The following is a 27,718-nucleotide window of genomic DNA, read 5'->3' as shown; positions in this document are numbered from 1 at the left end:
TGGATACAATTTTCTAGGTACAAATATCAACACAATAACAGCATGTGTGTATACCAATATTAAAACAGCTCACTAATTCCCACACAGGAAAATCAGAAGAGCGCCAATCAACTACAGCGCGATTGGTTCAAAACAAGCGCACATGTATGTTATTAAGGCACGTGATCTAAATACTTATGAATAAATACGCGTACATCTATGTTAATTGGTCATGTGATCAAAATACTAATGAATAAACATCGTTATATAATAAATCGAGTTAAAACCAGTTCTGAGGACATGGCGTAATACCAAATCCTCGAACTCTCAATGACTTCTAAAGCGGCCATTTTGGATTAAAAACACAATATGTATACCAGTGAATTATAAATGAATGCACTGTAACATTTGTCGCTACACATGTACTGTACCGTATATAAATTTCTAGTTGATTGTTAATCACTGTAAAATAGATCTTTTTGTAAGATATTCAATTTGGATAAAAAAGTATTTGTACATGCACTGGGCACTGGCAAAGGTTTTGAGGTAATTATAATGCATGCAGCATGAAACATCAAAGTCTCTTGAAAGATTTTACGTAAACTGTAATAAGCTTAAAATGTCTATATCTTAATTATAACACATGGCACATTCAAGTTGATTTTGCAAAGTTCATTCCAACGGCAAAGAGTGGCCAATAAGTTATAAATGCACATTAAAATACATCAGACAAAAGCAACAAAGTTCTAAATCAAACACAGGCATTTTATCAGCTCAATAACTGCTTTCATTTCAGTGATAAATTAAATATTTCAGATAATAATAATAATAATAATTACAGTGCTTATATAGCGCCTAACACTTACTTTGTCATTAACTTTTACTCAAGTCAACATCACTAACAGGAAACCAGCTGCTTAATATAAATTTTGCTTTCCATTTAACATTTGAACTAATTTTCAACATGATTTCCTAAAAAACAATTCATAACTTTAACATTGCTAAAAGAGCTTAGTTTAGACATTTATTATTTCAGTTTTTCATCTATTCAGTAAATGCATCATATTTCTATTCATACAATTAAATCAACCTAACAACTTTGATTATTTTATCTCTCATTGATTCAATATAATTACAATATAACCAACCTAATAATACTTTAAAATTGTACAATACACCATACGTTATCACTACTCACTTATCACTACTGACTAAGGAACAGATATAATATATAATTATAATAAAGTTATGATTATACTTCTATATCATGATTACAATCATCTGCATAATTTTGTTCTTTTATTATGAGTGGTATTCATACCCTATATAATAATTTGAAATCTCATGAATATTTATTACCACCTGCACATAAAGGCCACCTTCCTATTAAGACCACTTTTCTTGTCTCCCTTGAGTGGTCTTTATATACAGGTTTCACTGTATATCTTTTTCGTTAATACAATTATAATATTTTATTTACCGGGTATAACAAATTAATTTCATTAATACAATTTTAACATTGCTAACCCGTAGAGAAACTTTACACCCAAACGTGAGGCTATATAGCACTGAAGAGAGAATCTAACAACCTCTGAGCCCAGATCTCAAAGCTGCCTGGCTACTCCTCCAGTCCGACCAGTTTGAGGCTGAGATCCCAAAGCTTCCTTGCAGCTTCATCATCTCTGCCTTGTTTAGCTGCCTGCTTCACTGCACAGTCACTGAGAACACAAAATAGAGTTTAGAAATTACATTATTTTTACAATCTTTATCTATCTGGTTGTATTATTTTTAGTTTTGATTGCAAAAAAAGAAATCACAAAAAATGTAATAAAAGTGTGCCAGGGAATTAGCTAGAGAGGGCGCTTTTGTTATGTCAAGGCGTGATTTGAGCTACCTCTTGCGATTTTGATTTAAATTTGGGATTTTCATCAGTTGGAAATACATGCTGCATCTTTGTTCTGAAAATATTCCTCATTTTGACTTTGTTATTGGATGTAAGTAAACTGTGCTTGATATTTTCTTATTAATTGTGACATTTGAGCTTTGAACTTGTGCCACCTACCTATAGTAGAGTCCAGTCTCTTGGCCTGCCTTCTCATCTACGCTGCAGTAGATGTTGGTTTGAGCGCCCTCTTCAGATGTCTTGATGAAAGGCACCATGAGAGGCAAGAGGACCCTCAGGTAGAAGGGGTAGGAATCACGGTGGCGTGCAAGGTCGGTGTCAACACCTCCAGGATGGACGGCGTAAGAAGTCACACCAGATCCTGCATGTACGTATCAATGAGAGGAGTAAATATTGAGGGTTCAGTGACACAAAGACGTAACTCGATATTTTGCCAAAATGAGTATTTGATATAAAAGTGTTCAGAAAAATGTGGACTTTCCAGGAAACACAAAGACTGAACTCCACCCAACACCCCTGCTAGTGAAACATAGACTTAACTCCTAAAGGCCCAAGTGCTCAGTGACACATAAACCACTTTTTCTCAAAATGGCCAAAATGGAGTTACGTCTTTGCGTCACTGACCCCACGATATGCAGTTAAGGAATTTCAGATACGGTTATGAAATGAGGGAAGGGCTTAGTAAATTAAACCAAACATAGGCTTCAAATACAAGCTTACCTTTGAGACGCGTTGCAAGCTCACGTGTGAAGAGGACGTTAGCGAGCTTGCTCTGACCGTAAGCATCCATGTCACTGTACTTCTCTTTGGACATGATATCATCAAAATTGATCTTGCCAAATTGATGGGCGAGGGAGGAGACGTTGACGATGCGGCTCGGAGCCGACGCCTTGATTAGGTCAAGGAGGAGGAGGGTCAAGAGGAAGTGGCCCAAGTGGTTGGTTCCAAACTGCATCTCAAAACCATCCTCTGTCTCCCAGCGAGGGCACATCATAACACCTGTTACATTGGAGAAAGAGAGAGAGAGAGAGAGGGAGAGAGGGAGAGAGAGTGAGAGAGAGAGAGAGATAAAAGAGAGTATGAAAGACAGCAAGATGGTGGGATGAGTGAAAGAAAAAGAGAGATAGAGAGACAGAGAGTAGGGAAGAGAAGAGAGATAGAGAGAGTGGAGAGAAGAGAAATGAAGAGAGAGAAAGAGATAGAGAGAGATCGAGGGAGGGAGGGATAGAGAGAGAGAGAGGGGGGGAAGAAAAGGGAATATGAGGAATTAATTAAGAAACAGATGGGACATGCAGACAGGGATAATGACATAGGGGAAAATACAGTGAGATCAAAAAGTGGAAGAGGAGGGGGGGGGGGGGGGTGGGATAGACAGAGAAAGAGAGTAGAGATTGGAGAGGAATAGAAAGTAGTGGAAGCGAAGGTGGGAGTAGAGAGAAAGATAATTAGAGAGAGTGAATGGTAAAGAAGACAAAGTTGCTTAGCAGTCCCCAAATTCAACAGTGTCACTCATCGATATGTACTATTTCTCTTCATTAATATGGCTAACATTTTCAAATACAACCTAACAATATAATGTTGGTATCATAGTTCTTATTGGAAATTTCCTCAAGATACATAAAATTACACTTTGGTTTCATGCCATTATATTTGTCTTTTTCACAGATGGCATAAAAAGGTAGAATATGACTCAAAGAGCTCAGACCTCAGCGCATATATGCTAATGAGGCTTACAGTGAAGATTTACTCAGCATCTTGTTCGCGAACTTAACTGATTTGCATGCGCTGAACTGAGCATTGGTGATTTTGAAGTGTCATGCTTTCATGGCGATAATTACGGATTCGTCAGAATCTAATTGAACATATAATCCATAATTTCTAAAGTATTGTTTTCACAATATGAATTGACTGTAATTTTGCATTAGCGATTCTTACCGGCATTGTTGACCAGCACATCAAGTGATTTTTCCTCTTTCTTTAACTCCTCTACAAACTCTCGGATGGACTTCATAGAAGCAAGGTCCAGTTTCTTGACCACCACGTTGGAGCTTCCAGATTCTTTGATGACATCTAGTTGAGCTTCCTTCGCCTTCTCAACGTTCCTGCATGCCATGATCACTCGGGCTCCTAGCAAAAGGAAAAAGACATCATCAAAGATAATGTTACTATGTGCCTCTTCAATAAAACGGGCAAAATTGTACTTAACTGCATTATTGATACTAAAATCAATATAATTATAAGCCAGAAGCTCATATATATCTCCTCTCCAGCGCATCCAAAATTCAGCAGCTAGATTGATCACATTAAGTAGGAAATATGACCATATATCACCCGTTCATCGCTCACTTCATCATTGGCTACCGGTTCATTCTCGCATTACTTTCAAAATCCTACTTCTTTCGTACAAAATAACACATAACCTTGTCCCTAAATATCTTCTTGACCTAGTCTCCCTTCGATCCTCCTCTTCTGCCAGATCCCTCCGTTCATCTTCCTCCATGCAATTAATTCAAGGCCCACGAACAAAAACCTGTTATGGTGACCGTGCCTTTTTATCGATTGCCCCCGCCCTCTGGAACAAACTCCCACCCCATATTCAAAATGCCCCATCCATCGAATCATTCAAAACCCTTCTCAAAACCCACCTTTTTAATCAGTTATAGTTTACTGGAGGCACACACAAGTATTGTATTGCATTGTATTAGTAATATTTCATTTTACTTTGTTGCTTTTAAGGTATTAAACATGTTGAATAATTAAAAGTTAGACAGTACCACCTGTGCGCTTAGAATCATCTGTATAAAGCGCCCTATAAATGTAATTATTATTATTATTAAGTTCTTCATATGACCCTTGAGAAATGTTCACCTTCGATAATCGGCTTCATCCTGGAACTAATGGGGGAGATATACAGTCAAGCAGTCTTCATCGCCAACCATATCTGACAAAGCGTTGGCCATCACATTTAGGCAAAATTTTCTTTGCAAATTGATTGTGTAAGTCGAAATATGTACTATTTGAGGATTCAGTATAATTATACCGTAACAGGTTATCGTTTCCCCCAGAGTAAACTCTGTGATGTGGAACGTACTGTTTAGAAGGGCCAACATAGGTGACTTTCGATGTGTATAGTCTACATGAATGGCTGACTGTATGGATAGGTTTAACTCTTTATCTGCTATGATCAACAAATGGGACAGTGCCATGGACTCTAGCTGCTACGTACAGTTCACATTCATATTATGTACAGGGTGTCAAATACAATGTGGGCAGTTTAGGAATTCAATTACAGTATTGGTGGAAACAGGAATAAATACAGTGCGTCCCAGAAAAAACGAAACCGAGAAGTATCGATGTTTTATCATAACTTAATCACAACCATAATTAATGAATGATACATTATTTGGGAAGCTTAGAGTCTCCTCTTTTAGTTGATGCTACTCAAGTGATGCATATTTCACGCATGAGTGATTAAAAGCAATTTGAAGGAAGGAAACCAAAAAGACATTTTGCGAAGAAAGTTCATTTTCTGCTCTTTCATATGATACCTCAATCAAGAAAAATGAGCCAGCTAGAATAACAAAGTTCTTTAAAGTAGCCCTTACATTTTCATAATTTTAACAAAACGAATTCGTTTTCACTGGGTGCCTGCTGTGGCGAAAAGTAGATTTGACAAAAGACTTAACTCCGTTTCGTTGACAATCGGCCGTAGACGAGAGTCTTCATGCATGGCTGATTGTCATTAATTTCGTTTATTGATACGGCAGGCAGCCAGTGAAAACGAATTCGTTTAATAAAATTATGGAAATGCAAGCACTACTTTAAACAAACAGAACTTTGTTATTCCTGGCTCATTTTTCTTGATTGAGGTATCATATGAAAGAGCAGAAAATGAACTTTCTTCACAAAATGTCTTTTTGGTTTCCTTCCTTCAAATTGCTTTTAATCACTCATGCGTGAAATATGCATTATCTGAGTAGCATCACATGAAAGAGGAGACTCTAAGCTTTCCAAATATGTATCATTCATGAATTATAGTTGTGATTAAGTTATGATAGAACATTGATACTTCTCGGTTTTGTTTTTTCTGGGACGCACTGTATATGAAAGCAATTCTTGAAGTTCGGTTCGTACCTCTTTTTGCTAGGTCCTTTGCAGTCTCTTTGCCAATCCCTGTATTGCAGCCTGTAATGATAACTGTCTTTCCATCCATCTGAGCTTCACTATAGCAACGACCCCCTTTGAGCCATTGCCTTAGCAACACCCCTCCAACACACACACCTGTTAGGAGTGTATAATATATTGATAATAGTAATGAAATAAGTATACAATTTTTTACACTTAATACCAATAAATGCCTGACTTAATTAGGGAGGCACAACTGCCCCATGCCCCCACTTTTAAAACCAAATCATGTATGCACTCAAAGTACTCAAATGAATTTTGGTGTGTGGCCCCCTTTAAAACAACTCAAAATGAACTTGACAATGTAATCTCTCTCTCTCTCTCTCTCTCTGTTAGAGAGTGATTTGGGGCACAGTGACCCAGCCACTGATCCCCTTTTCACAGAATGCTGAATCTGCCCTGAATCATAATAGGGAAAGTAAATAAAGTTCCTAGCGTCTTGTTTCGCCCCCTGTTGTAATTAATTTGTATTATTTATGCATTTCACATCATCATCCCCACCACCACCCCCCCCCCCACCACCACCAAAACTTATAGGTGCCCTCTTTTTTTGTAATAAGTGCATTAATTTTGGCCATTTAAGAAGTGCCCTTTCCATGTGATATATAGACCATCACATAAAACAGCAAAATATGGTGCTGAAGCATTTTTTGGACCACATATAGAGAAAATTTTGATGTATTCAAAACAATGTAGTAATCATATTATACAATGTCTAAAGATTGTAATTTTTTGCTTTGAAGTAACCCTTTGTGAGGTAACCCTTTGTAGGTGCCCCCCCCCCACTTTGAAAGATGCTCTGCCGTGCCTGCTACTATACTAATTACGATGTTTTTGCTATGATGATGATGATAATGATGACAATAATAATAATGAATATGATTATATAATTTTATTGTACACTGTATGAAACATATTACAATGAGATAGACCCATGATGTAAAGTAATTAATTGATACTAGCACTTTACTCATAGAAGACAAATTCATAAGAACATGATAACCATGAGAAGATCAGCATCTAATTCATTTCAGGAATGCTAAATAAAACAAATTACAAAATTTAAATTTGATATCGCAACATCTTCTACCTAGGCTAAAATTACAGTTAACATGTTTTGTATTTATCTTGTGTTATTTGATATTTGCTGAAAGACCATCTATTACATGTATGTGCAAGCACTTCAGCTCAAAATATTTTGAGGGGAAACAATTCTGCTCTGGACAATATGCAGGTATTGCCAAAAGTGCTGTGTCATTGTTTGCCAAGCTTTTTCATATATGGCAAACAATAAGCTGCTACGTGCCGCCTGGCAGGCATGGCAGCCCAGACAATTCAAATTCATGACCCTGCAAATAAAAAATGTTCAATGCATGAACTTTTTAAGGTCATAGCTTCACAACGTGGAGTGAAATTTACGTTTTGATGGCTTAGTTTAATTCCTGACTTCTTTATGATGAATCTATGATGACTATTAAAAATATTAAGAATAGAAATGTAAAAATTATTGAATTACACATATATATATCAGGGAATAATTTTCCTGGTATCGCATCGCAATTTGCTATGCATTTTTGCATGACTGCTATACAAAATATCTTTTGTGTAGCAGTTTTCTTCCATAGAAATGTACAGAATTTCATTTGAAATATTTATCCATCGGCTGAAATTGCTAATCAAAAAATTTGAGGAAAATTATTCCCTGTATATAACCACAAACAAGATAATGAGAAATTCAGAAAAGACTTTCATACACAACTTCACGTTTAGGGTGCATGCAAATAATTTAATCATCATTTTATTGTACTCGATCTTCAGGCTATACACAATTCTGCAAAATTTCATGCAAATCCAATAACTATAACTCAAGTTCTTGACTTTTCACTATAAAAATCTTTCACAATTAAGAATGGGCTTTGAATCCTTTGATGATTTAGTTAAATAAAACATGGAATTCTGAATTTTAAGTGTACTAATTTTTTTCAAGAAAGGGGGGGGGGGGGCCGGGGGTAATGAGCATGAGCACTAATTTTTTTAATGTTTTTTTTGCTCAACATGGGAGGTAGTGAGCATTTCTTTTTAACTCAACACCCCCCCCCCCCCAACCTTGAGCAAAAAAAAAAAAGAAAAAAGTAAAATTGTGGCTATATAGGTGACCATCTTTCTTTAATTTAATTTTTTTTTTGCCAGGGGTGATGGGAGGCCCTAGAATAGATACGTCACTGATAATAATAGGTTTCTCCACGAATCAATGTTCCAATACATATATTTATTATATCGGTAGTTTAATTTGGTACCTCGTTTATTTGATGAAAGTGCACTGAGCTGAGCTATATGGGCCTGCCTAGCCGGTTATATATCTAGATTCTATAGCCCAGAAGAAAAAACCAGTTGCAACTGGTCCAGTTAAACCAGTTAAAGCCAACTGGTAACCCTGGAAATTGAAAAGGGCCAGTTGAACCAGACCAGTTGAATTTTAACTGGACCAGTTAGAATTCGACCAGTTGAAATCCAACTGGACCAGTTAGAATTCAACTGGTCAGATTCTAACTGGTCCAGTTGGAATTCAACTGGTCAGATTCTAACTGGTCCAGTTAGAATTCAACTGGCTCATTTCAATTTCCAGGGTTACCATTTAACTGGATCTAACTGGACCATTCAGACCAGTTAGAATTCAACTGGCCCATTTCAATTTCCAGGGTTACCAGTTGGATTTAACTGGTCTAACTGGACCAATCAACTACCAATTGAAAACGTAATTAGTAATTAAAGGCATAAGTAGCACTTGTACTAATTAATTTTGCCAATTGGCAACAACCCAGTATAACTAGATCGTCTGCAATTTCCAATGTAAAGGCATTGGTAATAGGTAGACTTGTTAACTAAATATTTTGAATATACTTGTATTTTATCGAATCTATTTTAGTTCATAGTTAATGTTTTCCTAAATTCATGTTTAATTAAATGTTATTTACACGAAGTAATGAAATGTCCTCATAATTGGCAATTTGTATTTGTAGTATTTTCGAAATGGATTGCACATAACTAAATCAGCAGTAATTAAGGAATATGCTGTAAATTCAGATAAATTGTATTGAAACATAGATATGCACGCACCCTATATCCATTATGCAAATTAGCTGGTGTCAACTGGAAATATACACCCGGACCAGTTAGAATTTGACCAGTTGAATTCTAACAGGTCCAGTTGGAATTCAACTGGTCAAATTCTAACTGGTCCAGTTGGAATTCAACTGGTCAGATTTTTAACTGGTCCAGTTAGAATTCAACTGGTCAAATTCTAACTGGTCCAGTTAGAATTCAACTGGTCAAATTCTAACTGGTCCAGTTGGAATTAACAGACCAGTTATCAACTGGAAATATGCCCACAGACCAGTTATCAACTGTTGCAACTGGAAATATGCCCACAGACCAGTTATCAACTGGCACAACTGGAAATATGCCATGCACATCTAGACCAGTTATCAACTGGTGCAACTGGAAGTATGCAAACAGACCAGTTATCAACTGGTGTAACTGGTCATTATAAGGACTGGTTCCAGTTAAATGAAATGCAGTCACACCAAATATCCGCTTGATGTGCATCATGGACCAGTTAGAATCAACTGGAACCAGTTGAATCTAACTGGTTCCAGTTGAAGTTAACTGGAACCAGTTGGAAATTTCAACTGGTGGTAACTGGTTTTTCCTTCTGGGAGGATAGCTAGCCTACATGTGCAGGACACGAGCACAGGCCAAGCTGCTGGGATGGATGCCGCGCATGACTGGGTCTATAGCAGCGGCTCTTCATGCTGAGAACCGCAATTAATCATATCAATAAATATGGCCTTATGGGTTTTCATTTTTCTTACCTAAAGCACCGCCGGCAGTAATTGTCACAACATTCACCATGGTTGAAGAACCGAAGAACTTATATGGCCAATCGCAAACTAAAAAAGAATGACGGTGCTCGATGATTAAGAATCTTCAACTGTGAAGTGAAGGAGGTAGATAACCCCAAAGAAGATCAGCTCAAAGTCCTTGAGGTCGCCGTCAGAAGCAGACAATGTAAACAGAAACACGCTTAGTCTTTTTCTAAGCCGTTTAAAATTGTTTGAACACCGCTAACCCGGCCTACTGTGGATTACCGTGCGTCTTCATTTTATTTCAGTAACCTCATTTTGAAATAAAAATCTATAATTTAATAAAGCAATATTCATACTTGTGCGTTAACAAATGAGGGGTAGAGTCTAGGTCTAGAAGGCCAAGCTGCACATTATAAGCCATAATATGATTTTAAAAAATTCTCCGAGCTCCTGCTATTTTCGGGCCTTTATTTTTCAGACTACCTGCCACGCCCACTTTCTTGGCTTACTTCTTCTACCGCTCGTGTATTTCGATTTGGGGGATTTCGATATCACTCCACACATGGCAAGGGCGGTTGGCGGGGGTGGGGGTACTCGCCTAATACGGTATACGGGGATGTACTGCTCTAATGGGTTACTTTTTTGCAAAAAATCCCTAAACACGGGGTGCGATTTTGTTCCCTAAAAGTGCCCCCACTTTTCAGATCTTGGCCACTAATTTTTTTTCAGTTAAATCATGAAAAATGTGAATTTTGATAAAAGTTCATAAAAGATTACTATGTGAAATGTCATGCACGCAATATGATACAAATCATATGAACTGGGCAAAGGCTTTGGGAAATCAAGTTCTTGGGGATAAAAAGAGAAATAAATGAGATAAAAATATTCAAAGCATCGAGGCAACGACGTGATAAACTGGTAACCAAATTGCCAATTTGTGTAGTGATTTATAGCTATCCGATTTTACTAAAATCTGCTTTGCTCCGTCTCTCTTGTTTTTCTGCATCTATTAAAACCAAATCGTTTTTGGAGTGGGCTTTCATGCAAGTGGAATATGGGTTGTGTTTTGAATGGAAGTCCCTAAATAAGAGGTACCATTTTCTGCCAAAATGACCCTTAAAGATAAACTTGAGTTCTGGTAAAAAAAAAAGAAAATGAATTCTCACAGAATCGAACGAAACTTACACTGAATGTTCAAGATTACAAATAAATGTCATGTGCCAAAAAATTTTGGAAGAAAATGTATACTGCCTGAGTAATGAGCATAGAAAGATAAGGAAATCAGGGTACGTAGTACCAGCCTCGACAACACGCGTGCTGTCCCATATACATCTTTCTGTATAAGTGATTGTTACTTTACCAAGACTCTGCCAAATTTGTGATGATTTAGATGACTACAGAACCTTGCATTACACACCATTACTTACATGCTACATGATCAACTGTTTCTGATCCTTTCCACACCTTTCCTTTCAAAATGCAATCGCATTACCAGTACTAAAGTTTATCTTTAACAATAGGTATGGGTTAAGACCCTTCAGCTGCACATCCCCGTCCAAACCAAATACGAGTACCCCCCCCCCCTCCCCAGTCTGTACATGATTTTGAATTGTTGCAGTGTTGCCCATACCGTTTGCCCTCATTTCATGAAATGATTGTGAAAATATGATTTATTCTTGATAGATGAAGTTGATATAGGCCTATCTAATTCTCAGAATTTTGATCAATCTAAAAGGTCACAGATGTTGATCAATAAAGTTTTGAGAAAATAACATTGTATATAATAAACCATATTGTTACATTCATTTCATGAAAAGGGACAAGAAAAAATTATTCCAACTTTATTAGTTGACAGTTTATGCCATCATAGATCTACTACGTTCATGATTCCATCAATGCATTACAATAGCAAGGAGTTTCCAGCTTCTAGCGATTAGCACAGATATTAGTCGACAATATTATTATTCAACATGAGTATTTGACATTTATAGATATTTATTAGTTGGTAAAACTTTTAAAGAGGTTTAATGTAGGCGAGGCGCGATAGCTCAGTCAGTAGAGCAGTGGTCTTGTAATCCGGTGACCCGGGTTCGAAACCAAGGCGATGCGCTAGTGCCCTTTGGTAAGGCATTAATCCTCATTACCAGGTCCCTCGGAGAGGACCTGAAGCCATCAGTCGTCTGGTTGCTTACTTACAAGCATTTATGCTCTCTTAGCAGTCAGGTAAAATAACCACCACCACATAACCACTGTCATTTAAAAATAGATAATTTACACTATGAATACAATAAAACATGATCAAGCAGTTTGATTAATATACCTTTAATTGATATAAATTAGTACAACTCATTGGCATGTTGGATCAACCGTGTGTTAAAATACACCATCACTGACAAAACACCTACAATATTCAGATAGTACATATATAATTGAAAGACATAAAGTAAATCAAAGGTTTGATAATGTGTTGATGATGATGAAATTAAGCTCAAGGGAAATAGTAAGCAATCATTTCAATTCATGAAGTCGACTATGAGAAGAAAATACATGGTGGCACCGGTGGGATCGATAAACATCATTACAGCATCATTGGGGGAAGCTAGGGTGAGGGGGCTGAGGCACAAAAACTAAATCTGGGCTCCGTCTTACAAAGAGTTGCAATTGATCCAAATCAATCACAAGTCCTCCAATCAATCACAAGTTTGCAGTGTCCTATCTCTTATGTACATAGTCTAGTTGCGATTGATATTAATCGACAATAAGTTTCGATTGATATCAACTCGTTGTAAGACGGGGCTCAAGTGTATCTTCATACAAAACAATGTAGGTACCCTTTATTGTGCCCCCTTGCATTGTTTGCAACAATTTTAGCCCCTAAAGGCACCTGAGAAGACGCAATACCCCCCCCCCCCCCCCCCCCCCCACCCCCCCCCCCCCCCCCCCCCCCCCCCCCCCTCTCCCTCTTATTTGTGTGATATCTTCATCAATATCATTATCTAGACCGTTTCAACTACCGGTATTGGGTGGAGATCGGGAGGCAAGGGCTATCATGCAAAATATTTTGTGATTGACTGCAAGGTTAACCTTTTCCAAATTAACATGGTGACTTCACACACAAAACAGCACAATATTTAGTTCTCCTAATATAATCTTAAAATAGGCATACTGTACATAAAGTTCTATGTATTCATTTTTTGAGATGTCTGCCTTGATTAGAAAGTTCCAAGATGGGGGAGAGAAAAATGTTGATTTGAAATGCAGTCCTTTGTGAAAAAGGTGCAGTTTTACATGACACTTCACTTGATTGGATACAAGAAACAAGTGGAATATATTATTGGTTTAGTACTCAATTTACAACCCCACATCAATGAAAACTAGACATTCAATCAAAAGTAATATAAACACTATGAATAGCAAAACACTATAAGTGCTGAAGGCTTTCTTCAACATAGCTACCCTTTACATGTATGCGACCACCCATTTATACACCTTGCTACAGTATGGTTACTATGGTATTTGAAAACAGTGCACACAATTTGTGTCATTGAATGTACTTTGTTAAATCAATTGGGAACTGCTTATCATCATATGCTAAAGATCTCTGTCTGTCAACTGTTTAAAATTCAAGATTTAAGAAACAAGTATTTAGGTTTTGTGTGTGTGACTGGTGTTCTATGGATTCTTCTGTCCGTGCTTCTTCTTGTTTTGTCTGTCCTTTGTGTGTTTGTGTTTGTATGTCCTAGTTCTATCATGCTGTTATTAATTTTGTTTGCCTTCAGGTATGTATAATTTGTATGTAAAATGTTTTGACTTTAAACAAAATTGTTTAAGGCACTCTGAGTCTCTGACCACAAGCATATATTATTTTATTCAAGAGACATCACCACCTAAAAATTATTTTCACTGTACATATTTGAACATATTAAAACAAATTGGAAAATATATGTTTACCTGAATGGAAATGAAGGAAAGAATTTTAGCAGGGGAATCCTTATGAATACATGTTCATTTAACTACATGTTTATGGAATTCCCATATAATACTATTCAGCTAGGAAAACAGTGATTAATTTGCACAAAAACTGTAAAAGAAAGTTTAATCAGTCATCGAAAACATATTGGGAAAGTTACTACTGATATGATGTTTAAAAATCCAGTTGATTTGGTTCAAGATCAAGATCCAAAAGCTGCCTGGCTACTCCTCCAGTCCGACCAGTTTGAGGCTGAGATCCCATAGCTTCCTTGCAGCTTCATCATCTCTGCCTTGTTTAGCTGCTAGCTTCACAGCACAGTCACTGCATCAAAACATACACATAATATGGTTACAGTGAAAAGAGAGAAACTTCAGGAATCTTAAAGACCGCCAATACTACTGAGCCAGAAGGGATTAGACCACACAGCGAGGTCAATGACAGGTGGCTATCTCATTAACTCAGCTCTCAACTAACATAAGAAAAAGAGGATCATGGGGGACCAACAGGCACCGATTGGGGAAGTTTTCTATATAGAGGGAGCAAGTAGCTACAAGTAGGACAGCGGGGCTTTAAGGAACTGGTTTAGTGTTTATGATGCCAGATACGGACTTAAAAGTAAAGAAGGACAACATTTCTGAGTCAGCGACAACATAAGTTAGCATTCTGTCTAGAAATGTGGAACCTTTCACGTGCAGCTACACAGTGCTTCACAATGTGCTTCACAATGTGCTCCATACGCATTTGGACCGCTCAAACAATAACAAACCAATTCAATGCAACTGCAAACTTTCAACAATGCTATATTGCTTTGGTCGTCATCCCCAAGAGATGCAGTAAGGCTATATTCCATTAAAGGGATCCGCTAACTTTGTCTTAGATCCTTAAAACAAATCCTTGATTTAGCTCATGCTGCAATGATAATTATAAACTTTTAGAGCAGTCAGGAACCCCATGACTTTTACAAGCCGATTGCCTGTCTGATTATCAAGATATTTATGATTGAAAATCGAAAATCAAATTTTGCGTTTGCCAAACGGTTTTCAAAACACTACAGTCTATTGGGGAAAACGAGTATGGTAAAACCGGTCACTCAAAGGTTTTTACTTTTTTTAAGGCACTTCTTGATCATTTTTTAAGGGCTTCAATATAACACCATATCACAGACACTGATAACACGTAGGGCCGTGCATCTCAGATTTAACATTGTTAAACAATCACTTTAAGATTAGACCAATAGTAAACATAGGGCTGTGTAGTTTTTACCACTCACCTATAGTACAGTCCACTTTCTTGGCCTGCCTTCTCATCCACACAGCAGTGGATGTTGGTCTGGGCACCCTCCTCGGCGGTCTTAAAGAGCGGACGTATGGATGAGACTCCAAACTTCACAAATGGGTTGTACGAGTCTTGGTGACGCTGAAGATCCGTTGCCACACCGCCGGGATGCACGGCATATGAGGTCACACCAGTCCCTGAATCAAGAAAAGCAGAAAACTATTTCATTAAAATTTCACCAAATAATAATCACAGGAGTGTATAGTGGGTATCTGCAAGGGTGGTGTCTAAGGGCGCGTTTATCAGGGCTTGCCACTAGATATGTACATATCGTACCCACTATTGAACCCCACTATCATACCTCACTATACGATCGTGATTTGTGGGATGTCGCGTTTATCGTCCCTTCACGATTCAAAATAAAGGCCTTGTGTCTGCCCAGCTGTTTTGACCCGGGAAGCAGACAGTTTCTCGGAGGTCAACTTCACACACATGCTTGTACACAACACCTGGGTGGTCCTATTTGTATGTGAGGTTCAAAACAGCTTTGCGTTTATCGATCTCTCAGAAACATGATTCTAGCTGTATGTCACATACAAAACACACCTTTTTGCGTCTTTAGATATGCCCATATCTAAAGTCCTTTAAAAAAGGCTTTGCGTTTATCACCTTCTAAATTTGCCTGAAAGACGTTTGAGAAACCTGATTCTAGCCAAAAATCTGGTCGATAAACGCAACCTAAGTAACAAATCTTTTCATAAGGTATTTCATTTTGTTTCCCCTTTATTTCATTTCATTATTCGCTTAAACTTAAAAGCTCATATAGTAAAAGTCAAGGGTATTTAATTTTGATTGGATAAGAATTTAATATTTACCCTCATGCCCTTTATACCATCTTTCATAGGGGCTTTTAACCACTAAAATGTTAAGATGTAATATTTTGGTAATCCTAACTAGTGACTAGGATTAAATCCTAACCCTAACCCGATATAACTTTAACAAAATAAAGCCCAGAGCTGTTCTTGCCACTTCCCAGAGCATAATTTGTATGTAATTTGGAGCAAGAAGGGCATTAACTCTGTGTTTAAGTATACAAGTTGACACCCTCCTCGCTCCAAATTAAACAGACGATACGTTGGAACACCAAGTGAAGGACTGTTCTTCATTGTCCTTGATGCAAACCAAAAATTGTTGGATAAAATGAACAGAGCTGACAAGTCTGGTAAATTTAATTTCTTCTTGCAGGAGACAGGCTTACCGTTAAGACGCTTGGCTAGCTCACGGGTGAAGAGAACATTAGCAAGCTTGCTCTGACTATATGCTTTGATATAATCATAGTTCTTTGTTGACATGATATCATCAAAATTCATCTTCCCAAATTGATGGGCAAGGGAGGAGACGTTGACGATGCGACCCGGAGCCGACGCCTTGATTAGGTCAAGGAGGAGGAGGGTCAAGAGGAAGTGGCCCAAGTGGTTGGTTCCAAGCTGCATCTCAAAACCATCTTCAGTCTTCCATTGAGGACACATCATAACACCTGTTACATTAGAGAGTGTGAGAGAGAGAGAGAGTGAGAGAGAGAGTGAGAGAGAGGGAGAGAGGGGAGAAAGAGACAGACAGAGAGAAACAGAGAGAGAGAGAGGGGGGGGGGTACAGATATAAAATATACTTTATAACTGAGAAGTCAAACCTAATTCTATATCAACTACAACTCATATAAATCAAACAAACAACTTTCTGATTTATCATATGCTTGAAAATTAGTAATCACTAGCAGAATATTGTATATCTCAGAAAGGAATAATTTTGAGAGGAAAATGTAATAATTTTGAATCTGGACAATATCCTTCATATGGAGATATATCTGTGTAACTGTAAACTGTACCCCAAAAATGCAACTGTTCTGTAAAATGTTTAATCTTCACAGAATATTTTCGATAAATAGTTACCAGCATTGTTGAGTAGCACATGAAGTGATTTTTCCTCTCTCTTAATCTCCTCTGCAAACTCTCGGATGGACTTCATAGAAGCAAGGTCCAGTTTCTTGACCACCACGTTGGAGCTTCCAGATTCTTTGATGACATCCAGTAGAGCTTCCCTCGCCTTCTCAACATTCCTGCATGCCATGATCACTCTGGCTCCTTGGAAGTGGAATAAAGAATAGATATTCTCAGTTAAAAAGATTTTGTTGTTCCCAACATCTTTAATAGACCTGAACTCAGTCTGTACCACCCTAATATAACTTGCATTACTGTAATTTACTCTGTATTGGCTATTTAAAGTACCTCCAAATCCTACATATATATATGTCTGAATTCATACCTGTATATTATAAAGCGGATGTAACCTTGATTTTACGTTGAAACTGATGTTTTAACTATGTTATTGCAAAATTATGTCATGAAGCATGTTAAAATTGATATATACTGTAGTTTTCTTACTTTTCTTGAATGACTTTATAGATTTATGCAGCCAATTATCTCACAACTGTAACACAGGAGTTTCAATTATGACAGACATGGGGCATCACAAATGTTCAATTTTATTATTATTTTATTATTACCAGATGATATCATACCATTATTGACATATCATATCTTCAGAGCCAGAAGGAAGTTAACTTTTTTAAAAATACGTTATAATATAATACCGGTGCCAGTTTTGGTTCAATGGGTAAAACTGAAGTGCAATTTCTTATCAGTTCTATGTCTGTAGAAATATTTTCCCTTCAATATTCTGAGTGATATGGCAAATATTTGTGGTTGAACCATATTGATAAGTAAAAAAAAATACATAGATTAATTTACAATATAGGCTTGGTCTTAACTTTTAAAAATCTTAAAGACTAAAGTTGAAGATAAATTTGAGTTCTGGTAAAAAAAAAAAAATTAATTCTCACAGAATCTAACAAAACTTACACTGAATGTTCAGGATTACAAATAAATGTCATGTGCCAAACAATTTTGGAAGAAAATGTATACTGGCTGAGTAATGAGCATAGAAAGATAAGGAAATCAAGGTAGTAGTTAGCCCCGACACCATGTGTGTTGTCCCATATATATCTTTCTGTGTAAGTGATTGTTACTTTACCAAGAATGGACCAAACTTATGATGATTTTGATGACTCCAGAACTAGCTTGCATTACACACCAATACTTACATGCTATATGATCAACTTTTCTGATCCATTCCACACCTTTTCTTTCACAATGCAATCGCATTACCAGAACTCACCTTTATCTTTAACACAAGAAACCAACTTACAAGAAAAAGTATCAGCAACAAACAGATAAATAATATGTACCTCGTCTTGCAAGATCCTTGGCAGTCTCCTTGCCAATGCCAGTATTGCTCCCTGTAATGATGACTGTCTTGCCATCCATCCGAGCTTTACTATGGCAACGACCTCCACGAATCCACTTTCTCAGTAGCATCCATCCTACGACAGCAACTGGAGAAAAAACAAGAATACCAACAGAAAAATAAATGAGTGGAACATGCATTGGTACAGTTTTTATTTAACTCAAACACGTTGTATTAAAATTTGATGCTTTTTGTGGTCTTCGTAACTCAAGAATGAAAGGTGGACTGGTTGAATTAGGGTCTTTGTTGATTACTTTTAAATGGAAACTTTATTCATGTCACATTCTCAAGGAATGTAAATTGGGGAAGAAAAAAAAATTGAATACTTACAAAACTTGTTGTTGTTGTTTAATTCAGGTAAGTCAGTAATGCCGAATACTATACCAAATTTCTTTTGAATTCAAATTAACGTATAAACACTTACTAATTATGCGTGTATATGTATATTTCTTCTTTTTCTTAAAAAAAAAAAAAAAAAGGGGGGGAGATAATGATGTTAGATTACCGATCCTTGTCCTTTTTGTGTGGGGGGGGGGGGGGGGGGGGGTGGGGGAGGTGGCGTTATCCTGACAAACCCGCTCAATATGGTACGTTACAAACTAGTGCTGTAGTCAAAACGTTTAACCGTCCGGTATCCGACCGCCCATGGCGGATTCCGTTTTCAATTGGACGGTTTCGTTTTCCCGTTTTAAAAAAAAAAAAAAAAAAATAATTTTTTTTTTTTTTTTTTTTTTTTTTTTTTTTTTTTTTTAAGTTTCGATTTATGCCCCTCCACCTGGCACTATGCCTGGCAATGTCTCCCAGCTCAGTAATCGGTGTGATGACTTACCACTTGGAAACTAGAACAACACTCCAATTTGTCTGTCATCTTGGTTTGAAAGTAATCTTTGTAATAGATCTCAATATATATTCATCCAAGTTTAACACATGGTGTACCACAAGGTTCTATCCTAGGTCCTCTACTGTTTTTAATTTACTTTAATGATCTTACACATTATTCTAAAAAGACATTGTTACTATTATTTGTGGCTAGTTCACAAGCACAAATCGGCGCCTTCAGTTAAATCACCTTCCTGCTTTTTCACACGGCTAAAAAAAAAAAAAAAAACGATTTTTTTTTTTTTTTTTTTTTTTTTTTTTTTTTTTTTTTTTTTTTTTTTTATTTTTTTTATTTTTTAAATAAATCGTTTAACCGAAAACCGTCCGGTTTTGACAGGCGGTTAAACGGAATTGGAGATATCCGTGATGTTACAGCACTATTACAAACGTTTCTCAGGGAAAAACAAAATTCCCTTATTTGTCTTAAAGAGGCGGACAGGGGGGGGGGGTGTGCTCTTTGTGATCTCTCAATGTTATCTCAAAATAGACGTAAAATAGGCAGCCAAAATACATTCAACATTAAATACACTTTAACAAGCTTTATTTTCGATTTTTCAAAATAGATTTATGGGCTATAGCTGAAAGATTTTTTGTGAGATAATACTGATTGTCAAATTTGAAAGAGCAAATACAATTAGAATTACAAAATCAAAATTGGTAGGGGCCTACAGACACGGCTCAACTATCCATAAATTATAACCATTTCGATATTTGTGGGGCCCAGGCGCGTACGCGGGGGGGGGGGGGGGGGGGGGGGGTTGGGGTTAACCCCCCCCCCCCCTTGAGTTTTTTTATGTGTATGTTTTTTTTTGGAACCCCCCCCCCCCCCCAACAGAACAAAATGTCAAATTGTCAAATTTCGAGACCTTACTTAGCGGCTGGCTGAGTCGTTGCGAAATTTTGGGCCCGATTTTAAAACCCCCCCTTGAAAAAATCCTGCGTACGCCACTGGTGGGGCCCCACAAATATTCAATAATTTTGAACCACTACCGGTTGTTGAAAAAACTAGAGAGAGATAGCGCCTTTAGTTTACGTCTTATTACAGCCAATGCCAATGTTGGCTTTTTTCGTATTTGTTTATTATTAATTAATTCATTAATTAAATAAATAATGCTCACGGCCTCACCATATTTCTTTGAATTGGAGCTGAATTGGGTATGATCGGGTTTCATCTAACTTTCACATAATTTGGGGTTTAAAATTACCTTCATAGCAATTTTAGGTTCTAAAAGAGGACTATCACTATAGAAATGTCATAAATTAAATAAGAGCAATAACCATATGTACTCTGAAGGCATTTGAGCTATTTCTGTCCCTTACAATAGACTGTACATAATCATGTCGATGCAGCTGTAAGCAAAGTTTGACACTAGACTTACAATTTGCTACTATACTAATTATGACGTTACTCCTATGATGATGATGATAATGATGACAATAATATTAATGAATATGATTATATAATAATATCTTAGCTATTTTATTGTACACTGTATGAAACATATTACAATGAGATAGACCCATGCCATGATGTAAAGTAATTAATTGATACTAGCACTTTACTCATAGAAGACAAATTCATAAGAACATGATAACCATGAGAAGATCATTCATTTCAGGAATGCTAAATAAAACAAATTACAAAATTTAATTTGATATCCCAACATCATCTACCTAGGCTAAAATTACAGTTAACGTGTTTTGTATTTATCTTGTGTTATTTAATATTTGCTGAAAGACCGTCTATTATGTGCAAGCACTTCAGCTCAAAATAGTTTGAGGGCAAACAATTCTGCTAGCTCTAGACAATATGCAGGTATTGCCAAAAGTGCGGTGTCATTGTTTGCCAAGCTTTTTCATATGGCAAACAATAAGCTGCTACGTGCCGCCTGGCAGGCATGGCAGCCCAGACAATTCAAATTCATGACCCTGCAAATCAAAAATGTTCAATACATGAACTTTTTGTGAGATAATACTGATTGTCAAATTTGAAAGAGCATATACAATTAAAATTACAAAATCAAAATCGGTAGGGGCCTACAGACACAGCTCAAATATCCATAAATTATAACCATTCCCATATTTGTGGGGCCCCACAAATATTCGATAATTTTGAACCACTTCCGGTAGTCGAAACGAGATAGAGATAGCGCCTTTAGTTTACATCTTATTGTAGCCAATGCCAATGTTGGCTTTTTTCTTATTGGTTATAATATGCACAACCAGCCGGCCCGTGTATTGTTATTATTAATTAATTAATTAATTAAATAAATAACGCTCACCATATTTCTTTGAATCAATTGGAGCTGAATTGGGTATGATCGGGTTTAATCTTTCACATATTTTGGGGTAAAAAATTACCTTCATCATATTCATCATGTTCATAGCAATTTTAGGTTCATCAATCAATAAATTCAAGTCAGAACTTGAAAATCATTGGAAGCACCATCCACTGAAATACTACCCATACCAACGCGAATCCAATGCAGTAAAGAGGGGCACATAAGCTGAAGCTTCAAGCATCGACACCAAAGTAAACCAAAGTACATTAAGTAAGTAAGTAAGGACTATCACTATAGAAATGTCATAAATTAAATAAGAGCAATAACCATATGCGCACTTTGAAGGCATTTGAGCTCTTTTGAGCCTGGTCTAAGTTAAACAAGAACTCAACTCAATTGTCCCTTGCATGCACCGCCACTGCACTGCCAGTGCACTGGTACTGGTAGTGTAGCCCCTGTACATAGTGGTGGTAGTTCGTATTGATAATTGGCGTGTACACTTCAAGCTTCATTGTGTAATAATTCCTTATTAGAAGTAGAACTAAAGGTCCTCCCTGAAAAGCTATAAAGTACAAATGTAATCAAATGTTAGATCAATTCGAGCATATCATCACACAGCACTTTTCATATCGAAACTTAGAATACGGAAATGTGTCTCTTACCAACAACAGCAATAAAGATGCTAAATGCTTCCATGATTCCTGGATCAAATCTATGCTAAGTGTGAGCTCGCAAATGTTGTAATGACACCGGCCCCGTAAAGCGTTGTAACTGCAGACCTGGGGGGCGGTGTGACCGCACCGTTTGTCCTACCAGTTTCGTTTGTCCGTCGGACATAACATGCGGGTTTTCTGCTCGCATCGATCGTCCGTGACTCGCACGGATCGTCCGAGGGACGATCCGTGCGGTTTGCTATCCGCACAGTCTGTCCTCATTTTGTTTTACGTGTATATTTGATAAAAGGAAGTAACTCGGTAAATCATGTGGTAGACATTTTTTCTAGATATTACATAATAATAACTCTCTACAATTTTTTTAAAGCAAATGGGCCAGTATTTAAAACCTTTATTCTATGAATATCGGCCCCAAAACTGTTGTAATCGATTATACTTTTGTACGTGGCTTCGTTCTTCAACCAACTCACTACTAGTATATACTCGTGATCCAGGAAAATAAAAGTGATTGAAAATGTGGTTGAAAGTGAGTGGGGGAGGCTAGAGTATTTAAGATAAGGTAGAGCGTAGCACAAATTGGCGGATGCTCAGGGTGTAGGGGCATTTATTACGGTCAGATGAGCATACTTTCTTTTCTATTTCTTTCTATTTAATTATCTTTAATATACTTTTTCAAAAGTGTGGGGGGGGGGGGGGCTTGAGCCCCCAAGCCCGCCGTTCCACAGGTCCTGACAAGTATTGTTTTCCTGATCCGTATATAGGACAAGGCCCTGGGGCAGCTTGCCATAATCCGATATTTGGGTCGTTTTCCGGTCAGAACTAGCCCTTACTATCATTCCAGGATTTTGTTTCAGAACCTGAGACAAAGTTACCCAATCCCTTTAAGTTTCAAAAAGTAGACTTCATTGACAAGTACAAAGGCTAAGGGACCGGGGGGGGGGGGGCTTGGGGGGCTCAGATATCATTGAGCCCCGCAAAATATTTTGCGGGGCTTATAGATATCATTAAGCCCCCAGTTTGTCGGTGGGGCTTAGATATCATTGAGTCCTTAGGGGCTAAGATACCATTGAGCCCCCAATATTTAAGCGGTGCTCAGATATCATTGAGCCGCCCCCGATACTTATTGCGGGGCTCGGATATCATTAAAACCCCCCCCCCCTCCTCCCCAATCATTATATTCTAGGCATGAAACTCATGTATACCTATAATCTACAGGCTTACCATTCAAATATAAACATTTTATAAATATTTATTTGGGGAGGAGGGGGGGGGGGGCTCAGACATCGGATCTCGCATACCATTGACCCCCAAAAATATATTTGGTGGATCTCAGATAATTATCATTGAAACCCCCAAATATTTTGGCGGGACTCTGATATCATTGAGCGCCCCCCCCCCCCATATTTTGGTGGGGCTCAGATATCTTTGAGCCCCCCCCCCCCCCCTTCCCCCTCCCATATGTTTGTGGGGCTCGGATAACATCACGGAGCCCCCCGATATTTGTGTGGGGCTCGGATAACATCACGGAGCCCCCCGATATTTTGTGAGAGGCTCGGATATCATTGAGCCCCCCCCCCCCCCATATTTTGGCCGGGCTCGGTTATCATTATCATTATAGATTGGTGCACATCATTATGCTCGATCATCCTCTCCTATCTGTTTGATTTCATTCCTCTTTTAGTCATCCTTTATTTGCTACCTATGATATTTGATAAATACCTATATATGCAAAATAAACCCTGGAGGTTTAAAGTTGTAAAGTCCAGGGCAGTTCAACACACGCAATCATGAAATAAGGATGTCTTCATCGAAGTGTCTCTGTAGGTTTAGAACCAAGCCCTGTGCCTACCCGCTCAGGCCACTCTACATTCAGGGGCGTCGCTAAAAGGGGGGGGGGGGGGGGTGTGGGGTTGAAGTCGGTGGGATTTTTGTTATGTCGGTCGGCCAGCAAGTTTTTCCCCTTCGAGCTGTGACTTTTTATCGGACAAAGAAACATTTTTGAAAATTCAGACAATGATTTAGAGTCAGTACAATGAATAGTCTTCTTTTTCTAATAATTTAAGGAAACGTTGAAGCTCCCGCACTTCGCGCGAGAGGGGGAGAAACTGAATTCAGACAATTAGGGTTAAGAGTAGAGAACGGTACACAACAAATCGTCTTCTTTCTATAATAACTTAATGAAACGTCTAAGCTTCCGCGCTGCGCGTGGGATGGGGAAACTGAATTCAGACAAGGATTAATAGTCGAGAACGGTACAAACAAATCGTCTTCTTTTCATAATAATTTAATGAAACGTCTAAGTTACCGCGCTTCGCGCGGGAGGCCTTTCACCCATCCCCTCCCCCACGCGCGCTATTTAAGTGATTCGCTTGCTCAATACCGCCCCTCCCTAAAATAAGATCCTAGCTACGCACCTGCGTTTAAATATATAGCTATGATGCTAACTAAGTTGACGAAATAATTTGTATATTTATGTCGTCGACGAAAATGACCATTTGCGCATAACAATTTAGCCTTCGCATGATCATTTTTGTGATAGTTTCCTTCTGCATTTAATTTTGTTGCTGTTATGAGTTTATATTCATATTTTTGTTATCAAACAGGAATAAATAAATGAATATATAAATACATTTGTACAATACGATTTGTACGATAGTTGTACAATGATGATAGAAGAACCAATGAAAATCGCAACTGATCTTCCCTAATTCTTTTCCCCTTTTCTTTTCTTCCTCTTTGTTTTCTGTCCCTTTCTCTCCTCTTTCCCTTTCTTTCTCTCTCTCTCTTTGCTGAGGGGGGGGGGGGGGGGGGGGGAGGGGTACACATCGGGAAAAATTGCAACTGATCTCCCCTACCTTTCTTCTTCCTCTTTTTTCCCCTTCCCTTCCCTAACTTCTCTCTCTCTCTCTCATTTAACTTTAATGATGGAGGCAGGGGCCTTGCGCCCCCTCCCCCGATCCATATGATGTTGGTGGGATTAATTGCAACTGATCTCTGCTTCTTTTTACCCTTTTCTTTACTTCTTCCTCTTTTGTGTTCCATTTTAGCTCTCCTCTTCCCTTTCCCTTCTTTCTCTCTTTTTTTTTTGGCGGGGAGGGGGGGGGGTGGTCGGGGGGGGCAGAGGCAAGGGCCTTTCTCCGCGATCCACATCTTGTGTGCATGAAAATTGCAACTGATATCCCTTCTTTTCTTTTTTCTTTTGGTTCTTTCCCTTTCCTTCCTTCTCACTTGTTTTGCGGGGGGAGGCAACAGCATGGGCGGCAAGACCCTTTCGACCCCCCCACCGATCTCCTTCTTTTCCCCTTTTTCCTTTCTTCTTCCTTTCCTCTTCTCTCTTCTTTCCCTTTCCCTTCTTTTCTCTCCTTCTCTCTCTCTTTCTCTCTCTTTTGTTTGCTGAGGGGCAGGGGAGGGTAGGCGAAGGCCTTTTGCCCCCGATCCACACCGCGTTGGAGGGAAAAAACACAATTGATCTCCCGTACCTCTCTTTTCTTTCCCTTTTCCTTCTTTTCCTTTCTCTCTCTTTGAAGTTTGCTGTAGAAGGGGGAGGCAAGAGCCATTTGCCGCCCCCCCCCCCGATCCCCAACTTGTTCGCGGGGAAAACTGCAACTGATATCCCTCTTTTTTCTTTCCTTCCTTTTATCTCCTCTTTTCCCTTTTTTCTTTACCTTCTCTTCCTTCTCTTTTTCTTTTGCTGGGGGGGGGGGGGGGGGCAACAGCCTGGGGGGGCAACAGCCTGGAGGCAAAGGCCTTTCGCCCCCCGATCACCTTTTCTTTTCTTCTTCCTCTTCTTTCTTTCCCTTACTCTCCGCTTTACCTTCTCTCTCTCTCTCTTCATTTTTTGTTGGCGGTTGGGGGTCAAGGCCCTCTCGCCCCCCCCCCCCACCCCTGGATCCGCGCCGGGAAGACCTGTAGTGTCATCCCTAGCTAGCTGGCATAACTTAATATGGGTTATCCAGTCGTTTCATTCATTAAGTATAATTATACTTGTATTGAATATGTATACGTGTGGACTAGAGTACGGACATTCGGTGCGGCAGGCGGACTATTGGTGCGAGACCTCTTCCGCACAGATTGTCCGTCAGACATTTGAGTGGCGCACGGAAAGTATGATTTTTGTATACATATCAAAGTAATATTTAGCACATTTAAGCACAGTGTGTCTCACGATTCAGCTTTGATGGCAGCCAATATTTTTTTTTAAATCATTATATCTGGTTATCTTTAAAAATTAAAAATAAATTTCTCTGCGAATATCAAATCGACTCTAAAGTTATGTTCTGTCGTTTTGGGGAAGTGATATGATTCGAGTCTTCGAATGGGTATTGTCATTCAATTCAATTAAATTCAAATAATTTTATTTCATAACTCGATCAAAACATGTCGGCATAACAAGACCCCTGAACATCCGGTGGCTTTGCCCCCCCCCCCCCCTGGACCCTATCTAGGGCCCTAAGGCGGTCCACTGGATGCTAATCTGATGGAAATTTAATGCCCAAAACCCCTAAGCTTCTGGGGGCTCTTTCGACCTCTTTGTGCATGGCTGATTGTCAACGAAACGTAGTTAAGTCTTTTGTCGAGTCTGCTCGTTGCTATGGCAGGCAACCAGTAAAAACCAATTCGTTTCATCAAATTATGGAAATGCAAGCATTAATTTAAACAAACAGAACTTTGTATTTCTGATTGAGGTGTCGTATGAAAGGGCAGAAAATAAACTTTCTAGAAATGTGATTTTCTCTTTGAAATTCAGATAACGCCCGCCAAATGACTTTTGGTACCCTCTCTTCAATTTGTTTTTAATCACTCGCGCGTGAAATATGCATCATATGAGTTACATCAAATGAAAGAGGAGGATCTATGCTTTACAAATATGTGTCATTTATTAATTATAATTGTGATTAATTCTCGGTTTCGTTTTTTCTGGGACGCACTGTATAGTAGGCCTACTTGCGATATGGGCACAAGGTCATTTTCCTCGACAACATAAATATATTAAGATTTATTTCGTTAACTTAGTCAAAATCGTAGCTACACCCGTACAAAATTATATTACCACCTCCCCCACAACCCCCCCCCCCCCCACCTTTTCGCCGGCTAATTCGCGGATAAACTTTTTCTCACGAAAAAAAAATTAAGTGCTCATTACACCCTCGCAATGATTCACTCTCACCTCTGGCTCAAAAGTGGCAACCCTATAAGAACCCCCCCCCCCCCCTCCTTAAAAGCTTATACGGGCTTGAGCTATATATTTAACTGCAGGCACGTAGCTAGATTCTTATTTTGGGGGCGGTGGTGAGTAAGCGAAGCGTGCGAATCACTTAAAGATAAAGACCAGTTATGGT

The 27,718-nt window shown here is 38.4% G+C and overlaps 2 protein-coding genes across 2 annotated transcripts; both read right to left on the bottom strand.

The window, feature by feature from the left end:
* Window positions 1-726: 726 nt before the first annotated feature.
* LOC764557 (retinol dehydrogenase 11) lies at window positions 727-10,202 on the bottom strand. The gene is made up of 6 exons (XM_030982229.1): window positions 9,940-10,202; window positions 6,017-6,163; window positions 3,818-4,009; window positions 2,603-2,881; window positions 2,042-2,243; window positions 727-1,697 (listed from the first exon to the last, which is right to left on the bottom strand). The coding sequence occupies exons 1-6, from the start codon at window positions 9,977-9,979 to the stop codon at window positions 1,598-1,600; spliced, it is 960 nt and encodes a 319-aa protein (XP_030838089.1). The 5' UTR covers window positions 9,980-10,202; the 3' UTR covers window positions 727-1,597.
* A 2,844-nt stretch (window positions 10,203-13,046) lies between these two features.
* LOC589814 (retinol dehydrogenase 12) lies at window positions 13,047-22,498 on the bottom strand. The gene is made up of 6 exons (XM_030982230.1): window positions 22,368-22,498; window positions 18,486-18,632; window positions 17,131-17,322; window positions 16,440-16,718; window positions 15,177-15,378; window positions 13,047-14,227 (listed from the first exon to the last, which is right to left on the bottom strand). Exons 1-6 carry the CDS (start codon window positions 22,399-22,401, stop codon window positions 14,128-14,130), a joined length of 954 nt encoding a protein of 317 aa, XP_030838090.1. The 5' UTR covers window positions 22,402-22,498; the 3' UTR covers window positions 13,047-14,127.
* Window positions 22,499-27,718: the final 5,220 nt, after the last annotated feature.

Source organism: Strongylocentrotus purpuratus, unplaced genomic scaffold, assembly GCF_000002235.5.
Source record: "Strongylocentrotus purpuratus isolate Spur 01 unplaced genomic scaffold, Spur_5.0 spur5_scaffold_12, whole genome shotgun sequence".
NCBI lineage: Eukaryota > Metazoa > Echinodermata > Echinoidea > Camarodonta > Strongylocentrotidae > Strongylocentrotus > Strongylocentrotus purpuratus.
This window is presented reverse-complemented; position numbering and strand designations above follow the sequence as displayed.

Coding starts and splice junctions, on each gene's coding strand:
- LOC589814 (XM_030982230.1), bottom strand. CDS start 22,401: ATGGAAGCATTTAGCATCTTTATTGCTGTTGTTG. Junction 18,633..22,367: donor CATCTTTATTGCTGTTGTTG/GTAAGAGACACA, acceptor TTTTTTCTCCAG/TTGCTGTCGTAGGATGGATG. Junction 17,323..18,485: donor CAAGGATCTTGCAAGACGAG/GTACATATTATT, acceptor TCCACTTCCAAG/GAGCCAGAGTGATCATGGCA.
- LOC764557 (XM_030982229.1), bottom strand. CDS start 9,979: ATGGTGAATGTTGTGACAATTACTGCCGGCGGTGCTTTAG. Junction 6,164..9,939: donor TACTGCCGGCGGTGCTTTAG/GTAAGAAAAATG, acceptor CACTCCTAACAG/GTGTGTGTGTTGGAGGGGTG. Junction 1,698..2,041: donor GAGACTGGACTCTACTATAG/GTAGGTGGCACA, acceptor TTGTGTTCTCAG/TGACTGTGCAGTGAAGCAGG.